Genomic DNA, 21,512 nt, shown 5'->3' with positions numbered 1-21,512 from the left:
AAAAGGCTATAGGAAACAAGGAAGAAATGAATGTCAAATGATATCCTAAGAATCACCAGCAGATGAAAATTTAAACAGAAAGTTTGTAATAATCATAGATAAATCTATTTGTCTACCACACAAATCACACTCCTCTAGTTCAATGGTCCTCAAACTTCAACATGCATCAGAAACACCTGAAGGGCTTGTTATAACACAGTCATAGCAGCCCATCCTCAGCGTTTCTGATTCAGTTTGTCTGGGGTGGGGGCCTGAGAATTTGCATTTTAAACAAGTTCTCAGGTGAGACTGATGCTGCTGGTCCTGGGTCCACTGTTCACTTATTCATTCAACACATTCTGGGCGCCCCCTGTTTATAAGGCACTGCTCTAGGTATTGCGAACAGAACAAGGCAAACATTTCCTCTTTCCGGGGTGCTTAATTTTTGCAGGAAAGGATCACATATGTAAGTGAAAAGCAAATTGCAAAACTGAAAGTACAGAATGATCCAATGATAATAATAACATCAACAGTGTTACTGAAAGGCACAGCACAAAATTTGGTAGAACACAACAAGGTTCTTTGGAGTAATATCACAGAGGACCTCCATGAACTTTATTATACAGTTCTACAATATTAAAAAGTTCATACTAAGCATGGATTACCTCTGTAGTCTAAGTAACTAAGATTATTAAAAGCATTTATGTAGAAAAATTACTAGGAGGAAACACAAAATGATAATAGTAGTATTTCTGAGGTCAACTATGGCTTTTAATCCTTCAGTACTTTTCTGTACTTCCAAATATCGTATAACAATAAATAACTTTTTTTCTGGTCACAAAAGCATCTTAAAATTTTCTTAAGATAAAATTCTTAAGTCATTTTTATCGCTGTCTTGAAATGATAATTTCCACTGTTTTGTTTTTAGTAATCTATTTTTTTTCTAATCACCTGAAATCGTTGCTACCTGAATATGAAAGGAGAGAAAATAGATTATAGCCTAAGTAAGCATGCTACCGCAAACAGGAAAGATCCAAATGATGGGAAGTATCATGAGTATGGTATTTCATGGAAGCAGTTGCAATAATTTCTCATCTTGAGTTTTTTATTTCCCAATTCTTAATGTGCTTTTCCTATAGTTTTGTATATAACAGTGCTTTCACAGAGTAATGATTCACGAAGTGAACTAACAGTTCAATAAATAAAATGTTGACTTGCAGTCTCCTAATTCCATCACTAATTCTCTTCAATCAAGTTAATAAAGCTGTGGCATTAAAAAAAAAAATTACCTTAACTTTTACCAGCCTTTTCACAGTCTTAATTTTTGCCTCACAGAAGGCACCTCGGTACTTGGCACTGACATCAGTTCCCACTGTCAGGTAGGCAGGCTCATCCGCCGCCTGATGAAAGGAACATACGATATGAATGTCACTACTATTTTCCCTACTCCAACCCCAAGTCTCATCAAAAGGTTCTGTATGTCAAGTAATAAGAACATTAACATTATTTGCTTATTAATATCATCGATATTTTGAAAAACACCCCTAAAGCAAACACTTTATTAGCAATCCTTTATAAACTACATCCTGATAACATAAAACAATTTAAATTGTAACTAGAAAGTATCAGTAGGAAAAATAATGTTTTTTCATTCAGGTACAAAATGATTCAACAATTTTATAATATATTTAAGAAATGAAAAAACTTAAAAATCCAGAAAAGGTATATTTAAGTGTCTCATAAAACTTTAAGTTAGTCAGTTATGGCCTCCTGAAATTTTGTTTTCAAATTAAAAGAAATATTGCTATTAAAATTAACACTAACAAATACATAATTAAATGTTTATTAATATAGCTACATAAATGCAACATTTTTTTGGATACACAATAACTGTACAGATAATAAATGAAGCCAACCCTTTTGATAAGGAGAGCATTATTTAGAAAAATCATTGACTAAATGTTGCATTTTAAAGCTTTAAATCTAAATTAACTGATGAATGCAGAGATGTGAACTGATGGTGGCTGTACCTAGTTTATCAACACTAATCTTCTTGGTATGTTTAAAAAAAAAAGTTTCACAAAGAAATATCTACTTTTAGCAAATGGACGTGATCAGAATGATATATGGAAAGATGTGAGAAATTTCACTCCACCATTCATTTTAATCTTGACAGTAACAGAATGATTGCTATCTCAATCTGTCATTTTACGAATGTTTTCCAAAAGTTAACTGTATTCATACAAGCTCAACTCAACCATGCTAAGTGCAAAGGTGACAGTGTATACTTTGGAGAAATACTTTCAAGTAGAAAATGTTTTTTCATTAAGTTTTCCCAACTAACATTAAAGAAGGTACACTGTCACTTCAAAGAGATAGGAAAGCAAGAGGAAGTTTGGGAAAATCCTGTATTTCAGAGCTTAATACACTGAAACAGTAAATGAGTAAGGAATCAAGTTTAAGGTTAGTGCATTTACGAATAACGCAAATTGAAGAGAAATACTTTTTACAAATAAATATCTGACCTGAAACATTCAATGCCACAGAACTGCAGGATGCTATACCCTCCTTTCCCTTTAAACATCACATACGATGTTTGCAATATTAGTTGTCTTCAGGAGAATTTTTTTTAGGTTGGATATACATTTAAAATATTTACTATAAGGACTGAACTAAAATTAAGTATTATTAGTTATAATAATAATATATAATAATACTTAGTTTTAGTTCACCTTCAAATATTTTACCCACAGAATTTCACTTTATCCCCAGAAGAAATGGTATCTCCCTTACACAAGCCACACATTCCTTCCTTAGAAAATCGCATTGGCACTGGGGAAGAAAAAAAAAAAAAAATCAAAAAATCCCCCAAAGAACCAAAGCAGGACAAAAGCTTTACTTCTGCAAAGGTCGCTGCCAACACAGGAAGTGTTTAAAAATACTAGCCCAATGGACAACAATGGAAAGGCTGCAGCAGCCTTTCCAAAGTGCTAACTGCTTCGGAGAGGGGCCCAACTGACCGCATTTAGACACAATGATCATCTCTCACCCATTCAACACGTCCTCATTTTCAGAAAGCGCTGCTTAGCAGACGAATCAATTTTGAGTAGCAAAAAAAAATGACATTCCATAGCACTGGCCTCACGACAGTCAGTGTCCAGGGCACGAGGTTCCGAGCAGCGTCGACTCTACTTACCTTCATTTTCACTGGTGATCTGTGGGGTTCCAGCTCAACGAGCTATCTTCTCCGTCGCTGGAACCAAGGGGAGGGGAAAGACAGGCACAGAATCAGTCAGCGAGGGGAGCGACCCGGGGAAAGAAAGTAAACAAACGCCAGCGGGGAGGGGCAGAACCCTCACCAGGGAAGGGATAAGATCCCCTCCGAGGGCAGCCAGGACGCAGGAGCCGAGGGGGTGGCAAGAACCCCACGGGCGCCAACGGGCAGTGGGTTCCGCCGCGGAGTTCGCCAGCGGCCCACCGCGCCCCCGCCTCGCTCGCCACTTTGATCCGGAATGCTCAACTCAAGAGCCCCAGGACGGGTCGCTCTGGAGAACGGCAGGGCACCGTTTGGGCTTCCCCGGGCCCCCCACAGGCGCGGTCGCCGAGCCTTGGCTCAGCCGCCCCCCGGATACCCCGACTTCGGCCCGCGCCCCGCCTCCGCCGATCGGCCCCCTCCGCCCGCCCCGGGCCCGCGGTGGCGGCAGCGGAGTGTCACGGCGCCATTGCTCTCCTTCCTCCGCTCTGCACCATATCAGAAAGGAGAAGCACTTCTTCACCCGAAGGGGCAGGGGCCGTGGCCTTCAGCCCCGAGGCGCGCGAGGGAGGGAAGACCCGCGAGGGGAAGAAGGCTGGGGGGGCGGAGAGAAGGAGGGGAGGTGGCCCGGACAGGGTGTGGGAGGGGAGGGGAGCCGCACAGCGGCAGCCGCCGCCTCCTCCCCGCGCCCGCCTCAACTTTTTGTACAGCCCAGAGCGGTACCAGCCCCCAGTCCCTCGGGTCCAACCACGGACTCCACGGGGGAGGACGCGCCGCGGAGCTGGGGGCCGGCTGCCCCAAGCAGCCCGCTCCTCGCCTCGCGGAAGCAAACTTAGCGGCGCGGCCAGCCCACAGCCATTTTCCCGGGGAACCCGGGGAAGCGGCCGAGGAGGCAGCTGCGGCGGCTGTTCCCGCAGTTGCTGCCGCTGCTCCACGACTTGCCCCTTCCCCTGCGCTCGCCGCCCCGCTTGCCAAGCATCCCCCCTCCCCACCTCTAAAGCTTCCAACTGCACCGGGACCCCGGGCAGCAGCACCAGCTGCTAGTGCCGCTTCGTCCATTCAGTATCCCCCGCTTCTCTTCTCCCCACCTACCAACTGCGGGTGAAGTGCGCGCTGTCAGCCCCCGAGTCCTCCGCCCCACTGACCCCCGTGGGCCCCAGTCCGGGCAGCACCACTCCCGGCCGCGGCGGCAGCTCCTGCGCCCGGTTCCCCACTCGCCCGATTTACTGCCACAATCCACCAAATAACAAGCTGTTGAGCAGACTCGCTTCTACACGAACTCCTATTGGCTGCTCATGACGCCGAAGAGTTTCGGATTGGAGCTCGCTACCTGCCGTCCTCATTGGATGCAGCTCTGAGACTTCACGGATTGGTGCGAAAAACAGCAGGTAGGACATCTGCCACTTATGATTGGCTGCCTCCGAAGACTAACGTTACTGGAGAATCAGGTATTGAGTAAGTAAGTCCTGAAAAATGATTGGTAAAGACGACTCCGGATGTACCTAACTGAGCACTGATTGGTCAATTGAGGGGTCAGGAAGAGCAGTTCGGCACGAGGATTGGCGGTGGGGTGTCCCATGGAAACCGAACCCGGAGCTGTGGCCAGGACTTGCACGGGGGCGGGGCAGGGTCTTTCCAAAGCGCCTGCGCTGAACCAGTTTCTCGGCGCCATTTTGTCTGGGCAGCGGTGGACGCAGGTCTACCGCATTTTATGTTTCTGGCGAGACAAGAGCGGAATCTTCTTCCCGTGGATTCATTTAACTGCGGCAACCATCCACCGTTCCCTCCAGGACAGCACCTAGTGAAGATCGGAAGAGTAGCGATCTATCAGAAAGGTCAGTTGGAAGCGGTAGTTGTCCGGTGGACTGGGGGATGGCGCAGCTCTAGCGGCACCGGCACCGGAAGTGAGGGGGCCGCGCGGCAGCCATGGCAGAGTAAGTTCTCCCTGCGGCTGGGTGGGGAGCTGGGGGCGGGCTGAGAGGGGGCGAGGCTTCTTCTCTCGCGGCCCCAGAGAAAGAGGCGGAGGGGACGTGCACGTCTCTTTTCTCTGGGCTGATCCTTTGGACTCCTCTCGGGAGTGTGAGAGATGTTCGGGATGCCGCCCTTCTCAGAGCAGTGCTTCCTCCCTTTGGAAGTGGATTTCGGCAGCTTGTCACGTTCTGCGACCAAGGCCACTGGCTGTGGGCTCCTCCTTAATTAAGACAGGGAGGGCAGGGTTCTGAGGCAAACCGGTCCTGCGTGGGGAGGGGTTTCCGCGTGCTGCTCACGCGTTTAAGCAGTGAGGAAACTGAAGGAAACACTGGGCTTGGGGTGCTGAGGAATTCCCTTGCTAGCACAGACGCTGCCGCTCTGGCCTTAGACAAGTAGCTGTGCCACGCTGCACGAGGCTTAGGCTGCTTTTTGAAAGGAGCGAGCAGTGGTTTTGCAGGGACGGAAAACACCTTAGGTAAAAATAAAAGGACCTCCCCGATAGGATTTTGTTCAGGGCAGCCATTGATCTCGTTCCATTAGCACGATCTTGTGTTCTGTTAAAGAAAACAAAACCACATTTGAAATGGTGGAAATAGAGTATTGATTGGCAAGTTGTTTTAAAGAATGAAATAATTAAGAAAATGTAAAATATCGACGGTGATCCACGTTGACTAAACTTTTAAGAGGACATCTTAACTAAGGCTGCAGCGATTTTTCATTCGTAACAGTGATTTTTTCAGAATTGTTAAGAAAATGAAATGCTTGTTAGTATTTCTGCTGAGTGACCTAGTCACACTGATCTGAATAGCTGCTTAAAATTATCCTCATAATACTTATGTTTTGAACCCTATTGCTGTATTGGTGGGGCTGCAGACTAGAAAATGATCGAGTGATTTAATGATTTGTTGGGGGTTTTTTTGGCAGTTGGTCTGAAGAAAACAGGACAGTTAAGTGACAAACATCCGGAAGTATTACTGAGGTGAGTTCTAATGTCTGTAAAAATCTTTAGAATTGGGGAGACCAGTAAGTAGAGCCATAAATAGCAAGATGGAAGAATGGTAGTTGAAAAGTCTTTGGTCAAGGGTTCAAATGAGTCTGTAATTAGCTTCCTGATATGATACTTTAGAATGAAGTCTCAAAATTAGGACATACTTAAGAATTTGTTTACCCATTCATGCTGGTCCCATGTCTAGATTTTTAAGTACTTAATGTTTTTATCAAGGAATAATATGGACATTTTCATGATTTTTTTCTCAATATTTAAAAACGTGGGATGTAGAAAAGATATTTCAGTAAGAGTTTAGAAGTTAAGCGATTTGTTTCTTCTTAAGGAAATTATAGGACATGTAATACTACTTAACTTCCCGGGGCTGGGGGGTGGGTAATCACCTATAATTCCACTACCCGACTTAAAACTGTTATTATCTGATCCAAATAATGTATGTCAGTGGGCATTTGGAAATTACCAAAAAGCCAAAAGAAGAAAACAAAATCTCTTGTATCACCACCACCAAAAGGTGATTGCAGTTTGTACTGTACCTATACGTTATTCAGAGGGGTTTCTCTTTCGCTGGTTTTGTTTTACAAAATAGAGATCATTCTAGTCATGCTCATTTTGTCACTCAGGTTTTTTTCCTTTTTGGAAAATATTGGGAACATGCTGCACGTTTTTCATGGCTGCATAGTGTCCTGTAGGATAGATGTACCGTATTTTATGTAACCAGATCTCTTAATTTTTATAATGGCAGTAATATGTCTGAATATCCTTGTGCATGGTTTACAAAAGATTTTCTCTGAGAACTGACATCTATGCCTAAAATTTCTAGGCATCTTGATATTCCCTCACATGCCTGATTATTTCTCTAGAATAAATTTCTAGAAGTAGAAATACAAGGCCAAAGAGATTATACCATTGTTCATCAGAAAGCTTTTGCTCTTACTTTTTTTGTTATCCTTTTTCCTTTTATTACTCTCCTCCCCCCTCCACCCCCATTTTTAAAATTTAATTTAGCTTTATTTTTGAGCTTTTTCTCCTGGGTCTCTGTTTATTCAGGTAAAATTATCAGTCTTTCAAGTCACATATATAGTAAAATAAACTTGAGAATTTTTTTGGACCTTAAGAGTAATTTCTTAAAATTAATTTATTTTTTGATCTAGAATAGTTAGGCGTTTGTACAGTGAAACATTTTGCTATGCAGAAGTGACACTTAGAGGATACTAAAAACAAATTGTTTTTATGGTAGAGTTAGTTGAGTTTAACTATTGTTTCCTTGTAGCCTGGCTTAAAGTTTTCCATCTTTATGTGCATTCTCAAGGTGCTTTTGTACTCTCATAGGACCCTTTACATGCCTCTCTTCATCACATTTACTTTGCATTTGTTTGACTCTTCCCCAGTTTGAGACTTTACTCCCAGAGGGTAGCAATTGCTGTTTTACTCACTCTTATGTTTCCTTACCTGATACATGGTATGTGCTCTGTCACTGTTTCTTATGAATCCTTATGTACTTTTATATACAAAATATGTGAAATAAGCTAACTTATGTTTTCTTTAACAGCAGTTCTCTTCTGAAAATTCATGATATTCCACAAATGCTGTCTTAACTTTGAAAATTTTTTTAGTGTTCCAAATAACTTGATTTAATACTGAGTTGATTTCTTTCTTTTTTTTTTTTTTTTGAAGGGAGCAAAGTTTTTTTTTTTTATTTTGGCTGCATTGGGTCTTCGTTGCTACACGCAGGCTTTCTCTAGTTGTGGCGAGCAGGGGCCACTCTTCATTGCAGTGTGTGGGCTTCTCATTGCGGTGGCTTCTCTTGTTGTGGAGCATGGGCTCTAGGCTCAAGGGCTTCAGTAGTTGTAGCACGAGGGCTCCAGAGCTCAGGCTCAGTAGTTGTGGAACACGGGCTCAGTTGCTCCACAGCATGTGGGATCCTCCCAGACCAGGGATTGAACCCGTGTCCCCTGCCTTGGCAGGCAGACTCTTCAACAACTGCTCCACCAGGGAAGTCCCAATGCTGACTTGATTTCTAATTGCTATTATAATGTGGGTTTAGAGAACTCATTGAGAATAGTTATTCTTGACTTTTTTCCTCAATTCTTTTTTTTTTTTTAAAGGTTTTATGATACCTTAGTGGAAGGCAACTATAGATGAATATTAATTGAACACTCATTAAATCATCTCTTAGGAATAAATGAATGAAAATTAATTTTGATAAAATTGATTTTTGTAACCTATTTTAACGAGCCCAAACTAGTAGAATAATGTTTCTACAAAATCAAAATTGTCAAATTTTTACTAATGTTTTTATGAAAAAAAGCTATTTTGAAAGCAGAATGTTTTATTTATTTGGTCAAGGATTCAAATGAGGGCATGAAATTAGCTTCCCGTCATGGTATCTTAGACTGAAATCTCAAAATTAGAACATCCCTATGAATTTTTTTTACCCATTCATATGGTTCCCACTTTTGGATTTTTAATCACAGAACACCGTGAACATTTTCATGATTTTTTTTTTCTTTAACCCATGGTAAAATACTTGACATATAAAGATCTCATCAGAAAAGTGTTTAGAAGTGAAGCAGAACAGTCTGTTCTGAGTGCGGGCTATATAACATACTCAAAACTTTAAAAAGTCTTTGTCTTCTAGAGGAAGCCTCGCTTTGTGGAAATATGAAGGAAAGTGTTCCAGTTTTTAAATGACTTGGATCTGCTCTCTGTTGAAATTGTATTTCTGGTATGCAATTTTACTTAACTATTCTGTAGTAATCGAGATTGGCCGTGTTGCCATTACATGTATATCTCTTTTAAAAAATGATAGAATTTGTTCCACTGTACAGTTATTTCTGTAAATGTCTGTGTATGTTGAAAAGCAGAACAGATTGTTGTGTTGAATGTAGCTGCTTTCCTGATGGTTTTGTTTTTTGGAAAGTGACTAAATTTGCTTATTTGCAACCAAAGCAACCTTTGTAATCTCTGTATGGTCTTTTGCCCTCGTAGATGTCACTGCTTATTTTATGGCCACATGGGGTCATAGATAACTGGTTTTCCTTCATATATAATGCAAACAAGAGCGTAATTTTAGGATTTGGTAGGTTACCTAGTGGTATTCCTACTAGGATCTGTCCTCAGAAGCTTACTGTCAATAAAAAGAAAACCATAATTAAACATGTGGATATTAATATAGTTATTTCAAAAGATTCCATCAGTTTAGATTGGTTTAACTTTTTAAAGATTTAAATCATGGCACACGAGAAAAACAGATTTGTCAAAGTTCAGTGTACAGTTGGATCTAATTGTTTTTAAAAACAAATTGTTTTATAATACAGAACAAAAAGAAATTTATTTAGCCATCATTGAAGGCTTTTCAAGGTTAATGATATGTAATATGTAAAATTAGAAGAAGGGAAGTCATTCTAAGTGGATGTAGGTTGTGAGCAAGGATGCAGTTATTTGGGTTGGCCAAAAAGTTTGTTCGGTTAGTGAATACATCATTCAATAAAATTCTTGGCGAAAATGAAAAATGTCTTTTATTGTTACTTAAAACTGAAGGAACTTCTTGGCCAACCCAATATATAAGAAAAGCTATGTTTGGGACAGTAAGTAAACCAGTTTGGAGAGGATGACTGATTAAAGATTACATTGGGAAAGTTGTGTGAAGCCAGCTTGTCAAGGTTTCTAGAATTAGCTGCACATCAGAATTATGTAGAGTGCTTGTCTTTTATAGGTTTGGGAGCTTCCAGAGGGCCTTGAAAGCTGGGATATGAGCAGAAAATGAAGGTTATTTTTTGTTTTGTTTTCAAATTTTACAAATCAGGATGGAATTAAACAAGCAAAAACTTACTTCTAATCCCACCCTAACTTTGGATTTTTAAAATTTTCTTTTTCCTTAGAGAAATTTTTATTTTTCTTTGTTACTTAACGTTGTAATAGGCATTCAATGTGACTGCATGGTCTCCACAGTAATTTTTTATATATATATAAATTTATTTATTTATATTTTTGGCTGCATTCGGTCTTCATTGCTGTGCGCAGGCTCTCTAGTTGCGGCGAGCAGGGGCTACTCTTTGTTGCGGTGCACGGGCTTCTCATCGCGGTGGCTTTTCTTGTTGCGGAGCACGGGCTCTAGGTACGCGGGCTCAGTAGTTGTGGCTCATGGGCTCTAGAGCACAGGCTCTGTAGTTGTGGCACGTGGGCTTAGTTGCTCCACGGCATGTGGGATCTTCCCGGACCAGGGCTCGAACCCGTGTCCCCTGCATTGACAGGCGGATTCTTAACCACTGTGCCACCAGGGGTCCTCCACAGTAATTTTAATGTCTGAAAATATTCCATCAAACTGTGTTATCTCTGACTTTATTTTCCTATTGCTTGACCATTTAGGTTTCTAGTTCTTAAATATTGTGCTGTAATTATCATCTATGTACATACAGTATTTTTTGTTTTTTTGCACTGTTCTTTTAGGATTGATTTAAAAGGTCATTGTATGAACATTTTTATGACTCTTTGAAATGTTGCCATGTTGTTTTCCAAAAGAGTTATGATTTACACTACCTTCCCTGTGAGTTTAGTTACCAACATTGGGTAGCCTGTAATTATAATTTTTGCCAAGTTACTAGGTACAAAATATGTTGAGCTCTCTTTTTCTTTGTAATATTTTTGTTAACTTGTGAAGTGGAACCTCTTTCCATAATTTAAGTTACTGATTCTTAGTAGTAGACAAGTTGTCTATTCAAGACTTTTGTCCATTTATATATTAGAGTTTTGATATTCCTTAATTTTTTGAGCTTATTATATAATATTTAGTAGTAATTTGCTGCAGATATTTTTCCATAAAGACTTCCCTTTTGATTTTCATTATTTTTGTTGAGGGTTTTTGAATAGACAAAATGTATTCCTGGAAGATTACTTGGAAACAGTGTCCAGTATGACTGAAGAAGTGACAGGAATTGGAGTTGGGGAGACAATTAAGATACTGTTGCAGTGGTGTCAGCATGAGGTGAAACTAGAGTGAGTAAGGCCTGGAGGGAGGGGAAGGAAGGATAGGTGAGCAAGAGACTGTGAGAAAAAAAGAGTTGATAGCATTTGATTTCTAATTGATTATAGATGTAAAGAAGAAAGAAAACTCAGGATTTTAAAAAATGGGAAATAGATCGTGCCATTAATCAACTTGGAAAGTCAGGAGAGGCTACTGGTTGGTAAGGAAAGTGAAATCAGTTTTAAACATGCTAGTTAGAGCTTGAAATGTCCGGTAAGCATCTGTTCTTACTTTTGTGAAAATGCCTATAAGGTCCCTAACTGGGTTAAGGCATATGCTGGACTGTATACTGTTTTCTGTATTCCGACTTTTGTGGCTGCGTGGTGTGGCATGTGGGATCTTAGTTCCCCGACCAGAGATCGAACCCAGGCCCTTGGCAGTGAAAGCGTGGAGTACTAACCACTGGACTGCCAGGGAATTCCTTGCATTCTGACTTTTAATTCCATTCTTCCATTAGACTTTTTGGTGCTTCTTTAGGGCTTTCTTATTTCTGATTTTAACTTGAAAAGTTAAAGTGGATTATTAAGTAAAATAAATGCAGGAAAACCAGATGATTCCTGAACTAAGTTAAAGAAAGTTTAGTTTTTCATTCTTTTTTTTCTTCCAGTTTTATTGAGATATTAACATATAGTAGTGTATAAGTTTGTGTACAGCATAGTGATTTGACATACATCATGAAATGATGACCACAGTTCAGTGAATATCCAGGGAATTACTCAGGGATAGCAAAGAAGATACTTCAGCTTTAGAATGTGTGGGTGTGGCCAGGCTTTTTGTGGGGATGGGTGGTTTAGGGCAGATTTAATCTCTGCCTCATCTGTAAAATAGGGATAGTAATAGAACTGACCTGGTTAGGATTAGTATTAGATGAATTAATATATGTAAAGTGCTTAGAATGATTCCAGATATTATGTGGTGTTGTTAGTATGTGTCGTGCTGTTTCATAATATCTGTCATTCAAGAGAGTTTTAAGGAAATGTTATATTTATATACAGAAATAAAGCATCTAGACTCTTTGCCTCTCCCTTCCTGAAGGTCATATCGACCTCTCTCCAAACTAATTTCATACTTCTTCTCTTCGGGTATTATTTGCTGCAGTCACACTAAAACTATCATGGCTCCACCGCACAAGCTCTGTATTTTCCCAGTTCTTTGTTTTTATTCATACTTTTCCCACCATCTGGATTGTTGCCCTATTGCCACATATTCAAAAGCTGCTTTTTAAGTGATGCTTTCCTTGATACCTCTGCAACTGTAGGTAATCTGTCCGTATGAATTTCATATATTTCCTTTTATGTGATTTCTATCACTTTCTGTATTGCATTTTAGCTTTTTGTCCACTAATATGTCCTTCACTAAGTTATGACATCTTACAGAGAACTGTACCTTATTCACTTTTGTAGGTTTAGAACCTGTCACAGGCCTTGGCACTTACTACGCACTCATTTGTAGAGTGACAGTTTATAAAAGGTATAGCAAGCTAAAAGGTGACATTTAATGGACAAATGCATGCCAGTAAAAATGTGCTTTGTCAGTTTTTGTACAAGAGGAACGTCTTGCCTGATGAGTTGCTTAAAATGAGATCGCTTGAGGTTTAGGAATTGGGTCAGATTCCAGAATGTGTAGTGGGGTAGGTCACTCTGGGGACTATCCACAGGTCAGGAATTTTCATTAGAATGATTTCCTATTGTTTTATAAAGGCTAGTATGTCTAATTAACCACCAGAGGGATTGTTTTTCTGACAGCTGATTTTTCACAGATCTGCCCGCGCACCAATCTTCTCATCCTCAGTGGTCCAAATTTGTGAAAAGTTGGGCCAGTACTAAGGGTACATCTGCCAATAACAGAATCTACAAACCACCTGGCTCGATTGGTTATTGAACCCATAATCTCACTCTGTACATACATTTTTCTTTTCACAATACCGTAATGCCTCTAGGCATGAAAATAGGAGTAGGCTGAAAATAGGGACTGGGTGAGACATTTCATGAGGACACTTACTTGATCTTCAGTTACTGTAAGATTGACGGGGTCTATGCCTCTAGATTTAGAGGAAATGGAAATGTTGGGAAATGGGGAGATAAGTTAAAAAATCAGGCTCATAGTAGGCATTTTTAGAGCTAAAGCAGCAATTATGTACTCTTAGCTCGAAAATTCTCAGAATTTTTACAATAGTTCAATGGGATGTTGGTTTGAGTAAGTATCCTACTGTAGAAACACTGGATTTGAAGACCAGGTGTTCTGTGTTCTGATCATAAGCCTGTTCTCATTGGTTGGGATACATTACTCTACATGAGTGTTTGCTTTTAAAGTATAAGGGACATGGGGCTAGGTATTTACAGCTCTTAATACTTAACGGTTCTAATCCAGCACCATATTTTTCTAATAAGAATTCCTAAGCATATTTCTAATATTTATGTATCCCTGAAAGGTTAAATGATACTTAACCTCTGAAAATCAGAAGTATCAGACACTGACTTGATAATTTTAGCACTTACGGAAGTTGCTGCTATTATCAAATTGACAGAAGCTTTAATGTCCTTACCTACCTCACTGTTTTATATAACAAGTGTTCTAGTAAAACAGATATTTGAAATAATAGCTAAGCAAGGTCATTGATTAATTTCTTTATAGTGACGTTTCTATTCTGTGTATGTGTGTATACTGCTCATACACACAACAAATGAAAGTATGGTGCCCTCCAGTATTTTCTCCTGTAGTTCACATTTTTTAAAAATCTGTTGTGACCCACAAATTGATTTTATGACTTACTGTGGGTCTGAACCTGCTTTTGAGGGGTAGGAAAATGGACTAGATAACAATGCTTTACATTTGTTTGGTAGTTTTTAACATTTACTGGGCACTTTGATATACTGCTGTACCCTTAAGTGTGATAGCTTAAAAGTGAAGATACAAACTAACTGTTACCTGAAAATGCTTCTAGTTGTTTCAACAACAGTAGAATTGGGGCTGGGGGTGGCAGCTGGAAGGAGTCATGGGGAAGGGATTCTTTTTTCCTTAGTATGTTTGCTAGTGTGTTATTGACTCTGCTAATCCTAACAGCCCATTTAAGGGTGTATATTTATATTTGTATTTATTTGTAGTTAGGATACTGTATTTATACTCAGATCCTTTGGCAAGCATAGACCAAAGATTTTCCCCAAGTAGGTTCTCTCAAACGAAACCAGAAATCTTTGTTTTGTTTTGTTTTGAATCTTTGTGTTTCTTAGTTTTTATATACAGTCACAAAACTCTTTTCAGTGTTTGTATAATTTTGGTGGCTTACATCTTGGTCAGACAGGGTAGGGAGAGGGATTCTTATATGAAGTACCATAACAAAAAGAAAAGCCGGGCTTCCCTGGTGGCGCAGTGGTTGAGAGTCTGCCTGCCAATGCAGGGGACACGGGTTCGAGCCCTGGCCTGGGAAGATCCCACATGCCGCGGAGCGGCTGGGCCCGTGAGCCACAACTGCTGAGCCTGCGCGTCTGGAGCCTGTGCTCCGCGGCGAGAGAGGCCGCGGCGGTGAGAGGCCCGCGCATCGCGATGAAGAGTGGCCCCCGCTTGCCACAACTGGAGAAAGCCCTCGCACAGAAACGAAGACCCAACACAGCCAAAATCAATCAATCAATCAATCAATCAAAAAAAAAAAACATACGCATCTGATTCAAGATCCTCATTAAAAAAAAAAAAAAAGAAAAGCCATCTTCCTGTTTCTTACTCCTCTATGTATCATGTGATACTATCTTTTTAAGGCCTTTAAATTGCCAAGGGAAGCTTGGTAACCAAGGCAAGTTTTTGCTGTTTTCTTCTGAAGTTTGTAGTTCTGCATTTTATTACACAGTCATGAAGAACTTAGTCTGTTACCAGTAAATACTTAAGCTGCAAGACTTGCTTCTCTATCCTGCCAAGTACTTCCTGTTTTGTCAGATTTCCATTTAGGGAGAAGAATGGATTTAGAGTAGACAAGCTTGAGTTTCATGTTTAAAGCATCTCTTCTGAAATTCTTTTTGGAAGCTGTCCAGATACCTAGATTGGGGGGTGGGGGTGGCACGTCATGTCTACACATGAAGTCATCTGTCAGAAAGTTTCATTTGGCTTCATATCATGAAAGCCAGGGTTGCCGACAAGGAAGAAAAACTTAGTTGTCAGAAATAATTACTAATGTATGACTTGCCAACATTGGTGGCTTGCCTTTTAGACTTTCCATGTCAAATGTGTTTCAGTTTGTGAATGAATCATTGTATTGCCTCTGAAGGAAGTGTTATCTGTGTTTAGTTCTAGTAGACCTTTCCTCTAGAAATACATAAGAACTGCATTCAGCCACATTTACTCCGTTTTCAGTAGGGACAGGTGAAAGGTCAAATGGTGATTAGAATAGAAATGGGCTACCTTGTGAATATTGAATATCTTTGGGGGAAAGTTTGCAGTAAAATGATGTTAACTCTTTTGTTAGTAAAATAGTAAATACAACATTTATCTAAACAATGAATTATCTGTCACGTATTTTTATCCTATGAAATGAACTTCGAATTAGGTGTTAGTAGGACGTGTCAGTAGAAGATACTTTCAGTGTAAACCTGAATCCCTTCATATTGCTGGTAAGGGAATCTTGTGTTAAGGTTCTTTTGCAGTGGCAGAACTGAGCCCTTAACATAAAATTTTCTTTGGCCATATTGACCTGGCCTGTCTTAAGTCAGAGCTATTTTTCTCTCTTGACCTGTCAGTAAAATATAAAAGATGCTTTTTAATCTCTGAATTCATATGCATTTTCTTCTTTATCAGCTCCCTGGCTCTTTGTCCACCCTCATGTTGGAAATGGTGAGAGAACTGATGCTGAATCATAAGGTATTAGAAACCATCTATTTTAAAGTTTCTACCAGATACTTCTCTTTTTATCATCTAGTTATGTGCTCCGATTTCTGAGACATGTATTTCTTTGAAAATCCAATGGAAAAAAAACATTTTCCCAAGTACCCATCATGCCCTACAGCTTCATCCTCCATTTTGCTATATATCAGAAATCTCTTCTCTTGAAACCCTTCAATAAACATTCTGTTGCCATATTCTCCTTTTAATAAGCTGTGTCCAAATCAGTGATTCTCAAATTTTAGTGTATTCATAAGCATTACATCGGGTGTTTGTTCAAAATATAGATTCCTGGGCGTCACTTCACATCTGGTGAATTAAATCCATGGAGAATTCTTATGCGGGTGGTCTCTGAACAAGATGGAGAAACAGTTATCTACTTAACGTGCACGCCCATCTAAATTCTGTTCTTCATATTCTTATATGGATTAGTCTTTTTACTTTGTTTCAATTATTGACATCTCAGATTTTTTCCTATTAATTATTGTCATCCTTAGTTTTTCATCCAGTTCACTGAATTGGAGAGCTTATGCACCAGATATCCAGGAAACTGTCCAGAATTCCTTATTTGTCAGGATTTATCTCCTCCCCTGCTCCCCCCTTCTCAGAGTACACATTTGTAGGTCAGTATATACATACAGGCTATGCATACATAATAATACATGAACATGTATTTCTTTTTTTTAAATGGATAAGAAATATAGTATTTTTTTTAATTTTATTATTTATATCGGTTGTGCCAGGTCTTAGTTGCAGCCGGCAGGCCCCTTAGTTGCAGCATGCGAACTCTTAGTTGCAGCATGCATGTGGGATCTAGTTCCCTGACCAGGGATCAAACCCACGTCCCCTGCATTGAAAGGCAGATTCTTAACCACTGTGCCACCAGGGAAGTCCCCATGTATTTCTAATATACTTTCCTAGTGATTTTTAAATGTGTCTGTTTTTCCCACTGGGGAAAGAATTGCATATTATTTAACTTTTTTTTTTTAATCTTTCCTGGCAGTATGATCCATTTTAGACATCTAAATTTTTGCATTGAATCTTTACTATCACTTGGTTGCTGCTGACTCCTAAACCAGTCGGTCTACTAAAGGTAGGTTATCATCTTTATATGTCAAATTCTCCCATATTATATCAGTCTTGAAGCCTATTGGCTTTTCCTAAAAAAATTTAAAAGTTTTAATAAATCCCATATGGATCATATAGTTCAACTTATTTAAATGACTTTTTCCTAAAATTCCACTTCATGGTTCCACATAGTAAAAATCAAATCAAATTCCAAATCATACACTTCAAACAGACTCAAGGTGTGTGAGGACCCTTGCTCTTCAACATCTTTATAATTACACCAGCATTTACTCTTTTAAGGAATTGTTATTTATTGGCTGGAAGGATATACATAATATGGTGATTACCTCTTGCAGGGTTAGGATGGTTAAAGAAGGAACATTAGTTTTATTTGTAATGTGAATATTCTGAGTCTTTTGCCCATTTTTAAATATTGGGTTGTTGAATTTGGGAGTTCTTTATACATTCTGGACAAATATCCTTTGTCAAATATGTGATTTGCAAATATTTTGTCTAGAGTTTTTTTTCATTCTCTTAAAGGAGAGCAGAAGCTTTTAATTTTGGTGAAATTCACTGTCAGTTTTTTTCACTTATGTATCATGCTTTTGGTGTAGTATCTGAGAGCTCTTTTTTAAACCAGGGTCACAAAGGTTTTCTGTTTTCATCCAGAAGTTTTGGACTTTGAGGTACATTTTGACTTACCACTTTGAGTTAATTTTTGTATATGGTACAAGGTATGGTTTGGTGTTTGGTGTTGGTTTCTCTTTTTGTATACACACGTCCAGTTGTTCAAGCACCATTTGTGGAAAAACACTATCTTTGTGCATTGATTTGCCTTTTCACCTTTGTCAGTTAACCATATATTTCTATTTCTAGATTCTATTCTTTTCCATTAATAGTATACATTAATTTTATAGTAAGTCTTGAAATCAGATGGCATAGGCCTTGTAACTATTTCTTTTGAAATTGTTTTGGCTATTCTAATTTCTTTTCCCAAATAAGTTTTAGAAATAGCTTGTTGATTTCTTTCCACAAACACACCCCTCCTCCCCCAAAAAATAAAACCTTGCAAATTTGATTGGGTTTTACATTGAATCTATAAATCAGTTTAAGGAGAAGTGACAACAATACCGAGTCTTCTGATCAGTTTGTTTATTTAGTTCATTTTCTCACCAACATTTTATAATTTTCAACACAAAATCTTATACAAATTTAAATTTATATCTAAGTATTCCTGTTTTTGATGTCATTTTAAGTGGTATATAATCCTCATTTTATAGACCAGGGAATAAGTAACTTGCCCAAGGTGACACAATTATTAAGTGACAAAGCCAGTATGAAACCTACGGTAGCTTATAAACCACTATCCTGGTTTTAATTATGATGCTGGTTTTCTTATTCTGAAATTGTGGTTACAATGGTGACAGAGAGGAAGCCCTAACTTTTTTTAACAAGAAAAATCTCGTTATCATGATGGTATAAAAGAATTGATTCCCCCCAAGTTTATATATTTCCTGAGCTTAGGTTTTCCAGATCTGTTCAAATCATAAACCACGCTTGTCTTAGTTTAGAAGCCTCTGGATCAATACAGTAGTGAACCAGTGTTTTTAAATATATTGAATATCTCACCCTGTAGTTAACTAGTATGAGTTATTTTAGTTTTAAAAATACATACCTTTAGCATTTGATTACATACTGTGTGCTCACCAGTAGAGATAAAGATGATTTCTTGAACAACTCCCAAGGGAGGGTGGGGGAGGAGGAATACATTTATATTATTATAGTAAATTTTACTATAGTAAACACTAATAGATATGTACACATGGTCAATGGTGGAACAAAAGCTTCTACTTGGTTGGGGTTAAGAGTAGGCTGCACTCTTATTTCATGTTTCGGAGTTCCTTTAAAAAAAAAAGTTTGAAAACTATGAAGTGGGAAACATGTAAAGGGCTTTGAGAGGGAGAAATCTGTCAATCATTTCAGAAGGCTTGCTTTTGCAGGTGGTGGGAGTCCTTCAGAAAGACCAGTTAAGAGAGAGCCTAGGCACGGTAAATACAATATGGATGTGGTAGAGCGCAGGAAAGTAAAAGGTTCAACCTGGGTTTCATTTCCAAGGTGAGGAACAGCATTAGAATTGTTTTAAATTAAGACTTCATTTTTTTCATTTGTGGATTTCTTCTGATTTCTTAGTAGCATTTTGATAGATTTTTTTTTAATGAGAAATATTAATTTGTAATCTTAATTTGCTTTTCAAATCTTAATTTGAAGAGTATTTTAATGTTTCAATCAGTTAAACATATTGAGGACCTACAACTTTATTTTTCTCATTTATTTTTCAGGTTCCTTTGAGAATGACAGAAATGAAAGCAAATGGATAGTCTTATCAGATAAGTGCTTTTTTATCTGAATGTATTCGGTTTTTTCCATAAGATGGCTTTAGTAGCACTTAGTTGTCTTTAACTTCATTCGAAACAATTTTGTTAGATTGTATTGTGACAGCTGTCATATCAGCGTGCATATTAAAAAAATATTAAAATTGGTGAATTTTTGTGTAGCCATTTTAATATTGAAGATGGAAGGAAAAAAAGCAACAACATATTATGCTTTATTATTTTAAGAAAGGTAAAAACACAACTGAAAGGCAAAAAAAGATTTGTGCAGTGTATGGAAAAGGTGCTGTGACTGAACGTGTCAAAAGTGGTTTGCAAAGTTTTGTGGTAGAGATTTCTGGCTGGGCGATGCTCCATGGTCGGGGAGACCAGTTCAAGTTGATAGCAGTCAAATCGAGACATAAATTTCAAAACAGTCAACATTATACCACGCAGGAGATAAGCCGACAAACTCAAAATCTCCAAATGAGGTGTTGAAAATCATTTGCACCAGCTTGGTTATGTTAATCGCTTTGATGTTTGGGTTCCACGTAAGTTAAGCGAAAGAAACCTTCTTGACCATATTTCCGCATTGCGATTCTCTACTTAAACATAACGAAAACATTCCGTTTTTAAAAACAAATTGTGACGGGCAATGAAAATTGGATACTGTACAATAATGTGGAATAGAAGAGATGTTACAGAAGAACCCGAACGAACATTTTTGGCCAACCCAATATCATTTGTAATGTCTAAACCAAAATTCTATTCTTTAAAACGTTTGTAATTTTTTTTCCTAGGTACCAGTATCGAGGTTTACAGTAATAAGGTATTAAGTCTTTGCTGAAAATAAATTTGTAATCTTGTCAAAGTAAAATGTGCCAGCCATTTTTTTCCCCCACAGGCTAATCATGCCTCAGTGGTGCAGTTACAAAGTGCCCCTACAGTTGAACCTAGATTATTTATTAATTCTTTGTATAGTATGTATGAAAATCAATTGCTTTTCTTTTATAATAGCTGAAAAGCTTAGTTTTAGATTTATCTGATATATGTTTTTGAGGTGGCTTAGCTGCTCAGATTTAAGTTTGTTTAGAACCATTGTCTGTTCTTTTAAAGAGGATTATTAGCTATTCCAATGTGAATTTAAGAACAGATGTACTCACAGTACAATGAAAACAGAAGATTCATGTGCCATTCATACTTTGGAAGTTGGAAAAGTATAGAATGGTCAGACTGGCTTAGGGATACTCAGCTTATTATCCATCCAGCTTAAGTTGTTTAGGTGTCTGCCCAAGGCCACTGGTGTCTGAGTTAAATATATGAGTTGTAAGATGTAGCAGGTAATTTTACATAAAAGCAGCCATGGTAATGAGATACTGGTTTTGAGTTGTCTGTATAGTAGTTAAGTATTCTGGTATAATGATTTGCTGTTTGTTTAAACTATAATGATTTGCTGTTTAAACTATACAGATGCTCAAAGTCCGGCAACACCCTGCTGCTAAACTCAGTGACCTCAGGAAAGCATGACAGTTGAATGGAGTGATACTGGCATGAGGCCAATAAAGGGTGTGTGTATACCTGGCATGCTTGGCCTGAGTTCAGACTGTTTCTTCAATACTCATTCTTCCACTCAGTTCTGTTTCCACATGTATTCTAATTTATGTTTAAGCATAAAATGTGGGTATTTTTATTTCAACTTTACAGATCAAGAAATTCTTTAAGTGACAGGACAGGGACTTTGTGAATCCTTAAATCCACTCCTCAAAGTAAAAAACAAAATTCTAAAGGTTAACAGTGGCTGATGATCAACAGTCATCTCACTAAATGCAAAACTGGGCAGTGGCATCAATCGCCTACGAAGTTGGTAGGTACTTTTTACACAACAGCCCAGCAGGATATGATCTTTAGGTTATAGATGAGTGAAGAAATGGAGTTTTGAATTTATCTGATTCCAAAGCATCTGTCTGCAGTATTTTA

At 38.7% G+C, this 21,512-nt stretch overlaps 1 protein-coding gene and 1 long non-coding RNA gene across 5 annotated transcripts in view; one reads left to right on the top strand and one right to left on the bottom strand.

Moving 5' to 3' along the window:
* The window catches only part of ARID4A (AT-rich interaction domain 4A), a 57,596-nt gene extending 53,130 nt beyond the window's left edge, over positions 1–4,466 (bottom strand). For both annotated transcript variants that reach the window (XM_057543889.1, XM_007192930.3), the window contains exons 1-3: positions 4,325–4,466; positions 3,176–3,232; positions 1,269–1,379 (exon numbers count right to left, since the gene is read on the bottom strand). In XM_057543889.1, the coding sequence (XP_057399872.1) occupies positions 1,269–1,379; positions 3,176–3,181 (117 nt within the window). In that variant the 5' untranslated portion in view covers positions 3,182–3,232; positions 4,325–4,466. The remainder of the gene's footprint in view (positions 1–1,268; positions 1,380–3,175; positions 3,233–4,324) is intronic.
* Positions 4,467–4,892: 426 nt separating this feature from the next.
* Positions 4,893–21,512, top strand: LOC102999971 (uncharacterized). Of its 3 annotated transcripts, none has more exons than XR_009007407.1 (7): positions 4,893–5,067; positions 6,128–6,182; positions 8,848–8,934; positions 16,015–16,077; positions 17,102–17,191; positions 19,506–20,364; positions 21,006–21,512. It is a non-coding gene; the product is annotated as an uncharacterized LOC102999971 (long non-coding RNA). The 3 variants fall into 3 exon arrangements; XR_009007408.1 differs by lacking the exon at positions 21,006–21,512 and adding an exon at positions 19,167–19,281 and having other exon boundaries at positions 19,506–19,710; XR_452021.2 differs by lacking the exon at positions 21,006–21,512 and having other exon boundaries at positions 4,893–5,166; positions 19,506–19,710.

This window comes from Balaenoptera acutorostrata, chromosome 3 (assembly GCF_949987535.1).
Source record: "Balaenoptera acutorostrata chromosome 3, mBalAcu1.1, whole genome shotgun sequence".
Taxonomy (NCBI): Eukaryota; Metazoa; Chordata; class Mammalia; order Artiodactyla; family Balaenopteridae; genus Balaenoptera; species Balaenoptera acutorostrata.
The sequence above is the reverse complement of the archived record's forward strand: the minus strand, read 5'-3'. Positions and strand labels throughout refer to the sequence as shown.